Raw genomic sequence first — 17326 nt, forward strand, 5'->3', positions numbered from 1 at the left:
TGGGGTTGTGAGAGGTTTTTATGTACTTTATTTGCCTATGGAAATCAATGTTTCAACTTTCTATCTCTTCTGGAGTCAGTTTACAGAAATTTCATTTTCTTAAAAAATTATCCACTTGATCTAGATTTTTAATATTTGCACAAAATTCAACAAAGTTGGTTCTTATGATCCTTTTAATTTTCTCTTCTGTGACTTTTCATTTTATGTTTTATATATTTGTATTTTCTTTAATTTCCCTTGACTTTGTTTTTAAAAAAAACAGCTCTTGAATTATTTATTATACTCTTTTGTTTTATAATTTATTTATATCTGTTTTTAGCTTTAATAATTAATCCCTTCTGCTTTCCTTTGGTTTACTTAGCTGAGTGTTTTTTGAGTCAGATGTTTCATTTATCTTTTGCATTCTTTTGCTTTTAATATATGTACTTAAATATATGTATGGTTTTCTTCTCAGAATGGCCTTAGATCTACTCCATAAGTTCTGACAGGTAATGACTTCATTATCATATTTCTCTGGTTATTCTACAATTTGAGCTTGTATGTTATCTTTGACTTGAGATTTAAGAGTATTAAAATGTTTCTGAGTGGAAGGGCTTTTTGCAGTCCGATTTTCTTATCAATTTTTAGTTTCATCATCCAGTGACCTGAGAGTTTTTACACTTCCTCTACTTCCTGAAATTCATTAAAATGTATAACTCAGTATATTATTATGGAAGGCTATATTTGCCAAAAATGATCAGAGCAGTATTTCTGGACTCACATGCTCTTCTAGAACTTTGCTACTCCCCATCAAGAGGCAGAACTTATTTTTCCTTCCCTTAAACCTGAGCAGGACTTTGGTGATTACCTTGATGAACAGAAGACAGTTAAAGTAATGCTACATAAATTCTGAGATACAGGTCATAAAAGACAATATGGCTTCTGTCTGGCTCTTACTCTCTCTTGGGAATCTTTTGCCCTTTGAACTCAGCCATTATGCTATGAGGAAGCCCAAACTTGCATATAAAGGAAGACCACATGGACCCCACATGGAGAGGAACTGAGGTCCCCAGCTGATAACCAGCATCAACCACCAAGCATAGGAGTATGTGCATTCTCAGATGATTCTAGTTCCTAGACTTCAAATCTTCTATTGAGGCCCCAGACATTAAAGAGCAGAGATAAGTCATTCCCACTGTCCTCTCTCAGAATTCCTGACCCATGGAATCTTCAAACTTACTAAACCATTGTCCTGTGCCACTATATGACTTCTTTGTCTCTCATTTGACGCTCTTTTGCTTAAATTCTACCTTGTGATATTTAAACTGTAACCCCTGCTGTAATCCCTCTTCTATGCTTTTGTTTCAACTTTTCTGAGTCAATTTGTCTCTTTTTCTCTTATATAACACAGAGAATTGGATTTTGCCTTATGATTCAAACTGAAGGTATTTTAAACAGGTAAATAAAACACATTTACATTTTGTCCTAATACAAATATGATGGGTCTTAGTTCAGTCATGTTATATTTCATATGGGCGGAGCTGAGTAGTTGTAACAGGTATCTTCTGTCTCTCAAAGCCTAAAACACTTCATATTTGATCCTTCATAGAAAATGTTTGCTAATCCTTGATGTAAATAATATTGACTGCAAATAATGTTCTATTTACCACAATCTTTATTGTTCCTTTTGGTTTTTGTTGTTATTGTTGCACATCTTATTGCTTAGGCTAGCATCTCCAGGGGAATGTGGACTAGTCCTTCCTTGCTTATTCAAGGACTATAATGGGAATATTTTTAACCCTCTGTTCTTCTCTATGCAGGTTGCTGTAGGTTTTTGGCAGATAATTTTAATCAAGTTAGAGAAGTTTCCATGTATTCCTTATTTGCTAAGAGATGTGGGTAAAAGTTGTTATTAAATGTCATGAGTTTTTTTCTTTTGCATCTATTAATATGACCACATATAATCTATTTTTCTTTTTAATATGCCCATATGACAAGTTTACTGATAAATTCTAATAGTAAACTAACCTTTCAATTTTGACATAAATCCTAATTGGGCATGAAGTGGTATTTTTTATTACTACATCACTAAATCTTATTAATTTCTCATAGAGGATACTTTTACCACATTTGTAAAAGAGATTGACCTACAGTTTCATTTTCATGTGTGTTCATTATCTTGTTTAGGTCAGTTATGGAATCCTAGTTAGATGAAATGAGAAATGTTCACTGTTTTTCATTTTCTGGAATAAATTTAGGAAGTTTCTCCTCTTTGAGGGATATATGATTATTTTTTTCAGTTTCTTCTATAGTCTTTTTCTCTATTTAGATTCATAGTCCTTCTTGTGACAATATTGGTAACTATAATTGCCTTAAAATTGCCTGTTTTAGATTTTAAAATTTAGTGATAAAAACTCTAGAGTTTTCAATCTTCTTATTCCTAATGTTAGATGTTCATCTCTATTTTTTCTTTAGATTTGCTAGGTTCATCTTTAAAAAAATAAACTATTTGTTGGTACTATTGATAAAGTATATTGTACATTGTTTCTATTTTATTAAGTTTTAGTTTAATTCAGTCATTTCATATGTCATTGGGTTTGTTGTTGCTTAATTAGGATTTTTGGAAACCCAACCCATTTAAAAAATTTTTTATTCCTTGTTTCATTTTTATATTTTCAAGGGAACAAAATCCTTTAATTACATTTTGGGCTACATCCCACAGTTTTTAATATACTATAGTGCTGTCACTTCCACTTACTTTTAAAGAATAATTTATGTTTATATTTTCTCATAAACCTAAAAGTTTCATTTATTTCTAATTCTGTAAGGCTTTTTCTTTCCTTTACCCTGCCCACCCCCACCCCCACCTCCAGAAGGTCTTCTTTTTTGAAGCTGATTTCTAAGCCTGCCAGTAGTTCCCTGCACTTATTAAAGTCCTGAAGCCGGTCCTACATTTTTTAACTCTCTTGCATCAAAGCTGTGATGAATCCCTTCAATCTTATCCTTTTATCTATCTTGCAGAGAATCTACATAGGTTCTGATCTTCCTTTCCAGTTAATTATTGGTGTTGTTTTTTTCTTTTCCCTATAGAAAGTAGAATAATATCATTTCTATCATTTCAGTTAATGCCTTAAAATGGCTTCCTGCCTAAGGGACAGTAAATGGCCTATAAGATGCTAAAGTTCTGGCTTCTCATATTGTTCTGACTTCATCTATGCTTCCCCCACCACATTCCTCCCCTGATAGATTATTTACCCAGCTATACTGACCTCCTAGTTCTACTTTATGTATTTCAGGCATGCTCCTACTTCATAGCCTTGTACATGCCCCTTCTTCTGCTTAGATTACTTTTCTCTCAGATATTCTCCAGTTTCCATCTCTCACCTCCTTCAAGTTATTACTCCAATGCCACTTTTTCAGGGGTGATTCCTCTGGCTATCAAGTCTCAAATTACCAACACAAACTCCTTCATCTCTTTTGCCTGCTTTTGTTTTCATCTTAGTATTTATTCTTAGTCTTCATCCTACTCTATGCTGCTTATATTTTTATCTTAATGATTCTTTCAGTAGAATGTAAGCTCTTTGAAGGCAAAGATTTTTGTCGGCTTTATTCATCACTCTATACCTAATGCTCAGAGCAGTGCTTGGTACATAGTTTGTGTTCAGTAGATAGCTCTTGAATTAATAAATTTCTAGGGATTCAGAAGAAGAAAAGGAGGCTTTAGAACATGTTCTTTGTGCTTTGTTCTCCTTGTGCTTTACAATCTTCCAGATATGCCACCATTTATTGCCCTGCCTAACCTGTTCTCCACGGGACTTTGGTTATTTGTACATTGTGTGAAGTTCTAGAAAAATTCCAAAGGAGCAGATGAAAAAAGGGAGAAATAAGACATAAGAAGGAATGCTCTCTCAAGAAGAAGAAAATTTGTGGGGGAGGATGGTTCTATGGGTTTCTTTAATCAAAAACAAAGAAAGGGACTGCATGTTATCCTCTTTGACTATTCTTGATTGTGAAGAAACTGATGAAGTAGAGCAAGATAAATAAAGGAATAAAGAGCTAATCCACAAGAGGGAAGACTGTTTTTATTGCTCTTACACAGATGTCTGTCCTCAGAACACAGGAAAGTTTTTTTTCCTTTGGGGGAGGGTGGGAATAAGAGTAGGGGAGCAGCAATTTAAATTGGAATCGCTAGGCAGTCTGTGTTTAGGAATTAGAATTGCATTATTTTCCTGGCTCCCCACCCCCTCTTGTCTTTTAGTTGAGAAACATTTGCCCTGGAACAGCACACAGAGTTTGCATTAGCATCCCTGAGGATAGAACTTTGACCCCACAGACTAAGGAAGCTACAAATGGAAAATTCCAAGTTGCTGTACTCTTTTATTTTCATGCTAATGCTTCTGCAGAGAGTATTTAAAGAAACAGATGCACAAGAATAATAAAGAGTTGAGGACTAAGAATGCCTCTGACAACAGTGGAGTGTTTTTCCAGCACAGCCTTGTATCTTTCTGTGCTTGCACAAGTTCAGAGGGGTCAAGGTGAAACCCTGGTTTTATTTTATGAAAAAGCTAAACTAACATAGAAAAACCCTGGGTCTGGGTTTCAAATCCTGATTGGATTTGAAAGTTGCTGCTTCACTTTACTTCCTTCAGGCTACACTATTCAACTCACAAAGACAGATGAGCGTATCCTTCAGTAAAAGCCCTTGGGTAATGGTGATTTCCCAATCTCCCTTGCCTGTTGACACTCAACTTCAACAATACTCATCCTTTCCTCAGATCCAACCTGGATGGCGCCCACTGTATGTTCAGCCCCCTGGCTATTTCCATTGTCCTCCCAACAAAAAGAAAAACTTCTCATCTTTTTCTTAGAATAACTTCATCCTGGGTATAATAAATTCTCAAATGCAAGACATATCAGAGCACTACACTCTGAAAAGCCAGATAGTTTCAATATTCTTCTCTTAATATGCAAACAAATTTATATTTTACTTTACCATACACATCCTTCACAGAGGAGAAGCTAACCAAAAACATAAAATCATCATATCTAACCCCTGCTTTAAGATTATTTCTCACACACCGCTCCTCTGGACTATGGCCAGAAATTAAACAAGAACTCTACTTGGTCTCCCCCCAAGTTCTCTTTCACACCCTGAAACCACCCAGGGAGTGTTCCTCCAGGTGTGTCACCTATACAAATGGGATGGCTTTTAGAATGTTTATATTCAAAGTCCTTAGGAGCAATAAATGGGTGGAAATAGGTGAGTGGAGACAGAAGGGATGGAGGATCTGTTTTGAAACTGCATTTCTGTATCAAGTACACACTCCTCTCTCTTGTTTTGTAGGTTTATAAAAGGTGACTATGAGAAAGAACTCTTAAGACAATTGGAAGTAGGGAGTGGGCGGAGTCTAGCCCTTTCTGTACGTCTGAGCAGAAAGAACTTAGCAATGGCCACTCCCAAGTGATATGATCAACCCAGCTTTTTCATTCCAACCTATTTGCTTTCAACTTAGGTCTCACGTTCCCCCAAGGCTACCTCCCAATACTTTCCTCTTCACTCACTGAATGTCCCTCCTCTGTACCCTTGCAGCTTGACTTCTGCTTTCTGTGTGTAGGGCCTTATTTCCAGAGTTAGACTACAGGATTCCTGAAGGCAGAGCCCACAGCTTCTTCTGCATCTCCTACAATCCCCAGTGCAGGGTTCCTCTCAAAAAAAAAAAAAAAAAAAAGTGGTTGGCTGACTGATTGAAGAAACAGAAACAGGTCCCCGCAGTGACCTGAAGCATATGGAATTCTGATTAAGGGAAGTGAAAAGTCAAAAAGCCCAATATTGCACCCTTTATAAAGTACATGTATCCCATCAAATCTGAGGTTATTGGAAAAGTAACAGCCCTCTCCCCCAACCAGCCCCAACCAAAAATTTCATTAGAATGGATAAAGAACCAGAGCCGTAAATATTCATGGCTGGGAGGGGGAAGCTGGAGGACAGCGGGCTGAACTGAGCAGGTGTTCACCTCACTCAATTTCAATCCATTTGCAGCCAACAACGTCATTGTTTGGCCTTCTTGCGCTCACCGACAGGCCATTTTTCATGATTTTACCATTTCTGGCCAAATGCAAACTTTTTAATTAAATGTACCACATGATTCCAGATGTTTGTTTATTTGTTCCAAAAACGTTGTAAAATCTCTACATGAGGAAAAACCTGGGGCAGGGGGAAAGTTTTCTACAAGATACAGGGAAATGAATGAATTAGAACTGGGATGGGGAGGTGAACGCTGGGCAGAGCTCTCAGCAGAACAATCTAGACCAAAACCATGGGCTTCAAAAAGCTCTCCTTCCAGAAACCCAAGATTTGGGGATAAAATAATACACTGGGCACTTACTTACTAGGTTTGTTTTTTTTTTTAAATGTAGCTCATCTTGAGCCAAAGATCAGAATGAGAACAAATTTTTGTGGCTGCTCTGCCTGCTTATTGTCTGTTTGTTCCTGTTGCTATGAGCCCCACTACATTAATTCCAGCAGCCTCCCACTTAACAGGCCAGATTAGAGCTTATGCATGAGTGGTAGGGGAGCATCCTGCATGGGGGGTAGGGGGGAAGCAAGAGAGCAGCTACAGGCAGAGACCACAGCTTCCCATCTACCATGCCAGCTTCCTCTCAGCCTTCTGTTCTCTCCTACCAACTCTAAACATAATCAGTTCCTAAGTCAGTCTATTGCATTTGCTCCACAATGTTTCTCATATTCCTACTCTTCTTCTCTGTTCCCTCAGCCAGCCAGCCACTCCAGGTCTTCATCATCAATGCTAGATTATTTCAACATTATCCTAACTGATGCTGGTCTCTCAGTTTCCGTTTCAAAAGCCAACATCAGAAATACTTTGAATAAGATGGGGAGGAAAAGCACTAACTGTCCATTTTCTCTGAGGCCTGAGCCAGAGACACCCTGTGACCAAATCATCAGCAACCTTGAACAACAATTCCATAGTGGCCATAAGGTTTCCTTTACATTGCCCTCACCCCTGCTCCACTGGCAGTGTCCTGGCCCCAGCTGTCTTCCCCATCTGTTACCAAGTTGTTTACTAAATTACCTTTGCTAGAAACCTGCTCTTTGGGGGCACTTCAGTCTGCAGTCACATAGCCTTTTATCAAGAAATCCAAAGCTTCTAAAACTTAAATGCCATCCCACAGTGGCCTCCTCAATTCCAGACTCTTTTCTTTCCAATTTCCCCCTCCTACTGCTTGCAGATTAATAATCCCATAGCACAGCTTTAAATCAAATCTAGATACTTCTGCCTCTTCAAGGCCTGCCATAATATGGATCCATCCTACATATGTAAACTCATTTCTGACTTTTTCAAAACCGGGTCTCCTCTTACCCCTGTGCTTCTTCTTTACCCATTTCCCTTTTTTTTGGGGGGGGGGTCGGGGGAAGGGGGATGCCCTTCTTCTGCCCTCCATCTACTCATGCCCTACTTGTCCTTTAAAGCTCAAGGCCAACATCCTCCAAACAGCCATGCCTGACTATTCTAGTCTTTACTGATTCCCATCTTTTCTAAACATTTACAGCACTTATAACTTTTACCAAGTAAGGCAACTCTTACTTATATAATACATGATATCTAGTTTGGTTGGCATTGTTTCATTTTGGTATGTCCTCAATCAAACCATAAATTCTTAGAAGACAGATACCATGCTCTCTCTTCCTGAATATTCCACAAACCCTAACACAACATACTTTGTACACAGCAGATACTAAGTAAAGGCAGGGGATGCTGGAGGACTCCTTAAATGAAGGTGCTCAGAGCAATGTTTGTTGCTGCAGAAGTCATATTTGGCCATGTCTCAATTCTTCACTTGGAGTGGAAGGGATAAGAAATAGCCCATGACTCTAAAACTTCAGGACATTTGGAATCTTCAATCCTGTCAATCCCAGACTCTCCATTTTTTAAGACAGAGGGACATGTTTTCACCACCATTTTTTATTTGGACTGCCTTTTGGGGGAAGGGTTATCTCTTATCCTGCAGAAGTAAAGCTCCTGTTGGGAGTACAAGGCATGATTCCATTTTTCCCTCCTTGCTTTGCTTCTGAAACAGAAGAGCCAAATTCGTAGCCCCTCTGTGTCTACAAGTGCACAACAATTCTGCCCAAAGAGTAGAAATAAAGCAATCATGGAGACTGCAAATGAAAAATCATCCTTGGAGAAAAACGATAGGAAATGGACCCCTATGGATTTCAAATGCTTAAAGGAGGCTGCTTAAAGTTCCTGGCTGAAGTCCATGCCAGTCTTGGTAATAGTCTAACAGATTCATCCATCTTCAGATTCCACTTGGCTTGCTCTTCCATCACTGCCACCTTCCCAGACAGCGAGTGCACACATGCACATCTATCTATATATATGCGGAAGTTTTAATCTACACTACCCTCCATTCCAATCCACCCAGCCCCGCTCGGTACAGAGTGAAGCTATTGACCCTGCAAAGCAGCAGAGAGATGAATTTGATGACCCAGACTAGAGTTTTTAAACCATTTCAGCAAGGTCTAGAATCAAAGGAAAGTACAATTTATTCAGCACTTAGTAAAGTCCTTTTACTTTGGAACGGAGCGCACACACTGAAAATAGACTCCCGCTGCCACGCAGATAAAATAAACCTGTCAACCACTACTGTCAAATCACTAGTCACCTCGATTAAATAAAGGAAACTTTAGCATCTCTCAGCATCTGAGAATTCCACCAAGATTATAAGCCCATAAAAGCATTATGAAGGAAAGAAAACTAACGTAATGGGTTCTGTTGAAATGTCATCAGAGGAAGCATTTTACATAATTAGAAAATGCTAATCATAGCTCTGCCCAAGGAACCAACACACTCTTTCCCTACACAGCCAGGGCAAAGTCACGGCACAGAGTCTTAAAGAGGGGAGCTGAGGCCATGCACTTATCTAGCAGGACCCACAGAAGAAACATGTCCCTGTCAACAGCAAGGAGGCCATCCTAGCCAACTGCTAAAGTGATTTTGTCTTATTTCTTCTCCCTCCCTCTCGCTCTCTTTCACAGCTTTTAATACACTTTCTATGGAGAAGAGTTGGATCTGCCATACTTCTGTGAACCTTCAGTGACTCAGAGATGTTTTCTGAGAAATCATCTGATAGCTCCTTTGAAAAAAAATAATCAAAATATTTTGGAAAACAGAAAGCAAGAAATAAGCAGGCTGCTTTAGTCATAGGGTCTGATCTCAGGTGGGACCTACCTGGCAAAGTCACCATAACCATCGGATTGCTTATTTCATCTTTTTCAATGGTCAATGAGAACAATGAACAATAGACAAAAAGACACCTTGATGCTGAACTAATAAGATAACCTAAATAAATGCATCTATTTTCATTGAGTCTGTGCTATTATTCTGTGTAGATTTTGTTTATAACGATCAAACCTACTTAGCTTTCATGTTCCCTGTGGGTTGACAAGGCAAGATGGTACGACTATAAAAAACAGGAAAATAATTTTTTTTATGTTGTCTGAAAGAGACAGATTGCCTCCAAATCCTCTAAGCCTAAAATAAATTGTGATGAGCAGTTTGGTTATCAAGCAGCCCCATCTTGAGCCCTCCTGAAAGTATTCTGTTCACTGGCATGCAGTTTTTCTGGGCAACATCTCCCCATCCCAAACATCTTTGTCTACATTGCCACATCTTCACACACATCCATTAATTTTCCTCTTATTCATTTCACTTTGGCTTATTTAAATAGTTGAAGCAAAACACTCTGTATTTATGGCTTCTGTGAAAATGTATTTTATGATATCTCTTGCTAAAACTGTTTAAAAAATAAAAATAAAAAAATCCCTGCAGTTTTTCTTTCCACCTTTTTCTAGTTTGGATGGCACACATTGAGCTGCTTCATGGAGATATACAAAAAAATCAATTCCTAAGCATAAAATGCAACTCACATTAAGGAAACTGCAAACAAGAACTAATTATGATGAGTTGCTATGTAAATCATTCTATGACAGTCCCAGCAATCAATTTCAAACACAAATAGACCAAGCCCTGGCTGGAGAAGAGGATGAGCACCTAACAACTGTATCAAAAATAATGGCACGATTGCCAAGGATGGGCGGAAGGAGGATGGCTACCATCTCCAAGCAAGTTTCCACAGATGTCCTCTCAATTTCCTGCATTCTTTTTTTCATACATCTAAAGGCTGATGCTCAATGCGACCAGGTAACGATGACATACCATAAGCATCAGAGAAGAAAAGAGTAATTCAGAGATGCTCACTGGGCTTGCAATCACTTTGTAAAATGTGCACACAAATGCACTGGAACAGGACCCTCAGTGTGATCGCTACTGGAAATGTTGGATCATGGTATGCATGTGGGACTGCCTGTTATCACTTTGCATCACCACCAGCCTCTTCTAAGGTTTTCTCTGCAACTCAGAGGAGGAACTGGAAATTGCATTTCTGAGACGTCCCTTGGTACGTGGTTCTAGGTTAGAATGAGCCAAAGAGAGACACTTTGGAGTACGACTTGGAAATCCAGAGAGAAAGAGGAACAGGGCAATGCCTCGGTAGTTCTCTTGTTTGAAGCAGTGTCCACGTGGCCGCTGCAGATAGACAACATCAGTAGTAGATTCCCAGGTGTTCCTGAGATGTGCAGAAACTTCAGCCAGCTCTCGAGAATCACCAGCCTCCCTGCAAGACTGAGACTCTGGGTGGGGTCCTCCCTGAATGGACCAGCCTCTCTCTCATTCCTTAACATTAAACCCCTTTATCATGTGAATACATAATGGGCCTTCTATTTTCCCTATCTGAATTCAGACTGATGTCATAGTATCTACCTCTTTGGTTTTTCAAACTGTCTCTGTTCTTGAATTTATAGATTTTTAATTTAAAAGAAGGGATGGAAGGAGAGTAACAGACAATTCTTTTGACGGAAGAGGCAAGGACGCTATACTTAACTAGAGACTTAGCAGAGGCTGTAGAAATTCACCCCTGGCAGTGGACATTTCCAGGCCATTTCTCTGCTTGTAATTTCTTCTTCCCTCTAGCACAATGCCACAGTCAGTCCTGCATTTGCTTCATGTCCTGTGTGAAGGACAAATGTCAGGGGTGGCCTGGGAATCAAGGACACAGAACTCGGACTTTTTCTTCCTTGCCTCTGTCACTGAGTGGCTCAGTCTCCCCCAGCAATTTTTGGTGCTTTCCTCTGTTAAATGGCAATAATAATATTTACCCTCCTTCCTTTATAGGGTTGTCTTGAGGATAATATGGTCAACTCGCTAAATAGAAATGTTTTCCGCAAAAGACACAGTGGTCTATATAAATGCAAATTCCATTTCTAACAGCTACCAGATAGAGTGGCAATACCTGATATGCAGGTATATGTCCATGCACATAACATATTTAAAGAAACATTTCTCCAACAAACACTCCAACACTCCTCCTAATGTGGATACCCACAACCCACAGAGGATATAGTAAGCAGACTGCCACTAGGTAATAACTGGGATTCCTGACACAGCCCCACGGCCGCTGTAGACTCCAAGGACATGTTTAGACCTAGAGAAGAACTCTCAGAGAGGTTTCAGGTGCACCATTCTAAAGCCACATCTCTACCACAGCCTGCATCTTATGGCGCATCCAGGCCCTTCTTTGAGAGCTTCTGTTACTAGTAAAATAATTCCACTAGTTGCTTCAGTTCATCCTATTTCCTTCCTACCATCAAAACACCAGAGTTTGGAAACTATGACATTAAAATTATTATCTATTTGGAAGTTATATAAAGTGGCTAAATGCTGTATGAAAATGAATCAATACATATGGTCCCGACTCTGATGATTTGGGTTTGTGAAAGCAACAGAGTTGAGGTCTGAGGTCCACAAGGCTGGCCTTTCCTTCCCCTATCACCTACTCCCAAAGGAAGATGGGTCTCCTTTCTCAGACACAATGAAGTTATCTCACATATCTAAATTACTGACTTTCCCCTGGGTTTCTACCATTCGTCATTTACTGAACAAATATTTCTCGCACTCCTATTAAGCAGGAAGCCCTGTGCCAGGCATTGCAGGTATAGTAGTGAGCAAATAGACACAATCTCCTCCATTGCCTCCAACAACTTATAGACTGTCCAGGAAGACACTGGAAAAAAAGCCTGAAAAATGAACACTGACCCAATATAAATGTGTGGGGTGAGATCAGAAAAGTCTTCCTTACAGCTGTGATAGTTAAGCTGATACCTGAGGGATGAGCAGCAGTCAGTGATGTGCAAGAGAAGAAAGATGAGAATCTGTACTCCCTTCAGGGAGCTTTCATTTATAAAGAGTTCAAGACCTACATATACTTAACCTCTTTCACACAAAGCAGAACATAAAAAATTGCACTAAGGAGATAGAAACAAATATTCTAAGTACCTCAGAAAGGGGAAAAATCAATATAGAAAAATATTCATACAAGAAGCAAAAAGTACTGTGGATTACTATCCCTACAATGCATGGATTAACTATAAATTACAGATGGAAAAATAGAGTCCCCCATCTCCTGATAATTATTCTGGGCCCAGATTTCCTTTATATTTGAATCGGTAGTCCTTAGGACACGAATCTTGGGTCTATCATACTCGACATTGGAAGTAACATAAAAGGACAAGTAAAGGGAAAATGGCATGTATAGAAAAATAGCAATTTGCACATGAACTACTGCCCACCAGTTTATGTAGTTGTTGGTGCGGAATGAAAAGAGATTGGGAACTGGATGAATCAAAAATTATTTGCAAATAGAACTTCCACTTCAGATTTTTTAGACCAAGTTTCAGACATCATGGAGGATTTCACTTGGGCAAGAACTGATGTAATTTGCCTTCACAATGTGAAAGAGCCTCTCTGGATAAACATTTGTAAGCAGTTTTCATAAAGGTATTAACAAATGATAACCAAATAGTTTGGTGATTTATATGATCAAAAATTTATAATAATTTCTATAACTTAAATATAAAAAAACAAGGTGGCATTGGGGCGCCTGGGTGGCTCAGTCAGTTGAGCATCCAACTCTTGGTTTCAACTCAGGTCACAATCTCCTGGATCGTAAGATGGAGCCTGCATTAGGTTCCTCACTCAGCAGTTGAAGATTCTCTCCCTCTGCCCCTCTCCCCACTTATGTGCACTCTTTCTTTCTCTCTCTAAAATAAATAAATACGTCTTTTAAAAAAAGGTGGCATTAAGTGGTTTCATTCTGGGTGCCTAAAAATCGGGCTTTTACCACTTGTTATTGTATGATTCAGGCCAAGCTAAAATAGATCAGTGTCATCTCTTCCCTGCATGGATCAGTCCTATAATAATTCAACCTTAATGAGATTCTTTGGCTCTCTCTTTAGTGATGTCCACATGACCACAGGCCCAAAGACCTACCTGCCATTTCATGATGCTGACTTGCCTTTTTTCACTACCGGGTACTTAGCATTGATCAAACAACCAGAGCATTAAATTTATAGGCACATTCCTCAGTAAAATTGAGATATCTGTTGCTGGGTCCTCTCAACAACAATGTTGCCATTGATGCTGGGCTCTGATGTCATTGAAGGGCACTTGTTTTAACTCTAAACACCTTGAGCATTTTTCCATATTCCCAATATTACTCAATATACCTTCAAAACTTGTATTCTTAAATTCCATTTCTTTAAGGTTCAGATTTCTTATTTTACCATTACAGTGACAAATGATCTTTGTCCTATTATGGAGGATTATCATTGATCTGATCATGTCCTTCTGTTGTGAAATCTCAATTTCATGGCTAGATCAACTTTTACAAGTAGGCTTAAGGGCTATGAGCTTTCAGTGCCTATGTAGAGTACTCAATGGGCTATGGACTAAAAATACCTTTATTCAAATATAAGAAACCAATAAATAAATCCATGAGGATATAATGCTAGAGTTAATTTGTTATTCTGTCCAGATATGCTATTATTATTTACCTAGGGGAACTCCCCTCCCCTCTCAAAAAAAAAGTCTCTAAAGGAATATGTTTGACACTTCCATAAGGACATTCAGTGAAGGAGGTCTATACATGCCCCTCAAAATATGGCATGTTGGCAGCTATTTGTTCTACCTGCCTTTGAGCAAAGTTGATTTTCACAAAACTGACACTTAATGAACAGAATCATAATTGAACCAAAATATATGTAAATGGAGAAAAGTTCTACTGTTCCCAGACATCAAATAGGCAACACAGGTACCAGTCACAGACACCTGGAATCCTGCATTATAATCTTGATCATTTCCTGCAGAAGAAGAGAGGGCCATTTGCCCAGAGCCCACATGTCTTCTCAGAGTGCCAACTTCACCACTTTTGGGCCTCTCTACAGCCTTTGTTGCCACCCACCCAGCCTACAATGTAGCTGGGATGACAGACCTGGGACAGTACTTATTCAGTGTTCCCTAATTGTATGAGGGGAATTTCCTGCTTGGGGAAATGCTATTTAAAGTATGGAATGCCCTCAAATGAAGACTGTACTTACTTACCATTGGAGGGTAGATTCACAATTAAGAAATGTGGCTGTCGTCATAACCAGGATAAAATGGGGTAAACAAGTTATACTGTAGGGCCTCTTCCTGTCCCTCCAGTTCCAACAAAGGTGACCATACAGTCCTTGGTCTAAGCAACCAGCTTAGGGACAAGGCAATTTTAAATTATATTCCATGCAGACTCCAGAGATGACAATAGGAATTCAAGGCTTTGGAAACACTGGGTAAACCAAATTAATGTTTTGGGATCAGATAATTTAAGGAAAACTGTGCACCAACTCTCTGCAATGTTGTTAGGCAAACTGGAATTCCTTTTAGCTTAATGTAGAGTTCATTCATTTTGAAATTACAGATTTCAACTACTCTACTCCCCAAACAATGATACTTTTACAAATATTAGTGAGTTTCCCAATTCTCTCCATCACTTTTGCTGCAGGTAATGATCTACTTAGTAATTTTTAAGTATTATAATCTCTTTACTTAAAGCAAAAAAAAAAAAAAATCAAATCACAAAATTATATTATAGCATGGATTTATTTGCCTTCCCAGTAGACCGCCACTAAATTCTGTTTAATATGAGTTAAAATCGCTAGGTTTGACAGGTATGGTTTTCTCATCAAGGACTTGAAAAGCACTGTGTTCCTTCTAAAGAGCCGAGGCAGTAATAATGAGCCCAGAGCTCTGCACAGACAAGTGTCCCTCCCTGCAACCACTAAGAGCAATAAAAAGCCGAGCTCCTACCTCGATGATTGGTGAGATCCCTGGAAGCAGAAGGCAGGGGTGTATAGTGGTGCACTGGAGAGGCCGTGATGCGGTCACTGGAAGCCTGTGTAATAAAAGAAAATGTCAACATGAAGTAACACCAAACACTAAATACCTTCATTTACCAAACATGCCTCCTAGGGATCTGGGCCTGGAAGAAATATTATCAACCAAGAGTCTTAGGAAGCGAGGGTTGTCTGTGCTGAGATAATGTTCTGATGAGTGTAGGGTAGCATACAAAGCTTTGAGGAGCCTCGGTACAGGTGGAAGGGCCCTGAGACAAGGGGACCGCTTGTTTATTTCCTGAACTGAAAGGAGGAGGAAGAAGAAGGGAGAGAGGGTGAAGGCCAGAAATGATGGAGAGTTAGATTTCTGTCACAGGCCTTCTTCCAGTACTTCCCACAGATTAAATGTTCACTATGAGATTTCTCTGGAAACCAGTGAGGACGCTGAGCTTTGCCCCAGGGTGGAGGAAAAACGGGGCTGGTTTGCATGGGCCCCGTGGCATTGAGACACACAGAAGCTGAGGGCTCAGCAGCAGGAAGTGACCATACTGAAGAATATAAACCATTGCGCACTTTGCAGTTGGGGTTCTGGCTAAGTTTAACAATAACACTGAAAAACTCATCTGAAATTTGGGATATAATGGTCATCAATAAAATTTTGCCATTCCAAGACCTAAAAGAAAATGATATGAAATGTATCTTGAAGATGATTTTTTATTGTACACAAACAGCTCTTTAACCATCAAACTGTATATAGCGTGACCCGTATGTGTAAGTGGTGCTATCTTTCTTTCTCTCTAGCTCTACAACCATGGGGATGAGGCCAGGAACAGAGGACTACAGCTGTCGGGTCAGCTGTCCCTCAGAACCAATGACCGGTCTGTCACATTCAGAGGGTGGCTGCTTATAGCAAAAAGCATCACCACTGCAATTCTTACTGAGACTTCTGAATCAAATACTACTTTTTTTTTAATATCCAAAAAAGAACATCTGCTAGGATCAAAATCCTAAGCTTACAACCTTTCCAAGCTTCAAGAAAAAGTAAATTTCATTAATGCTACATTTTTCTTTCTGGAATAGGAAATACATTCTATGGGATATATTTGCCCTGTGAGGAGCAGGCCTTTTCTCCAAAGAGATTATCTACATTATAGGAATCAAAACTAAGTAGGAGATTAGACCCACTTACTAGAAAAACCCTTTAAACACCGCTTCTGACATTTGAGATGTTTGATTAAGCGGCTTTCAGTGGAGACTTACAGAAAGAGTTCTGAATGGGGCAGAATCAGAAGCTCTGTCCCTAAGGTAGAGACAGATTTCAGGTAGCATTACTTCACTCCAGCTCCAAGGGAAATATGTGGTGTTTAAAGCTTGATCCAAGGTATTGGGTTCAGAAAGATAAAAGTTCAGTCACTAAGAAAAATGTTTTAAAAAGTAGACAAGATTTGCTAGATACTACATCATTAGATATTTAGGATACTGCAAGAACACAAAAGAGTCAGAAATTAGATTAAATTTCAAATACTAGAGTCACCACATGTCCCTCCATTTGGCAGTCAGGGTCTCCTGTAATCCCCACATGATAAATGAGACAGAGTAACAGTGTTCTAAATATGGCACCTATTCGATGCTTAAGGCAGCATGTATGGGGCAAAGTAATAGGGGCCATCCTTCCATTGATCTACCATACTTCCTTAGTAAAAGGCCACAGTTTCTCTGTCAATGTTTCTATTCCATCTCAATGCTAAAAAGGCCTACAATTCCAGTATGAGTTTTAGGTTGCTATATTGTGATATTTCTTACTGCATTTAATCTCAATTTGGGCTGTTGACAATTTGATGACAGCTTTTCCTAAAATTACTGGAAGAAACTACCTTTCAGCAAATACCTCTGACTGGGCAAAACATTAGAGCTTTATAACCAAGAGTAAAATAGCTATTTACCTTTATTTCCAGGTGTAGTCAAAGCAAAACTGGTATGGCTCGAGTTCTATTTTGCAGTCATCAAACTATGCCTAACGTCTAATTACTTTTCTGCTCAGTGTCCATTTATAAACTCGAG

At 39.1% G+C, this 17326-nt stretch overlaps 1 protein-coding gene across 2 annotated transcripts in view; it reads right to left on the reverse strand.

Annotated features, from left to right (window-relative positions):
* The window catches only part of LRMDA (leucine rich melanocyte differentiation associated), a 1038849-nt gene that overhangs the window by 185350 nt on the left and 836173 nt on the right, over positions 1 to 17326 (reverse strand). For both annotated transcript variants that reach the window (XM_078077548.1, XM_078077549.1), the window contains one exon: positions 15240 to 15324. In XM_078077548.1, the coding sequence (XP_077933674.1) occupies positions 15240 to 15324 (85 nt within the window). The remainder of the gene's footprint in view (positions 1 to 15239; positions 15325 to 17326) is intronic.

The sequence above is a fragment of the Halichoerus grypus genome, chromosome 7, assembly GCF_964656455.1.
Source record: "Halichoerus grypus chromosome 7, mHalGry1.hap1.1, whole genome shotgun sequence".
In the NCBI taxonomy this organism is placed as follows: Eukaryota; Metazoa; Chordata; class Mammalia; order Carnivora; family Phocidae; genus Halichoerus; species Halichoerus grypus.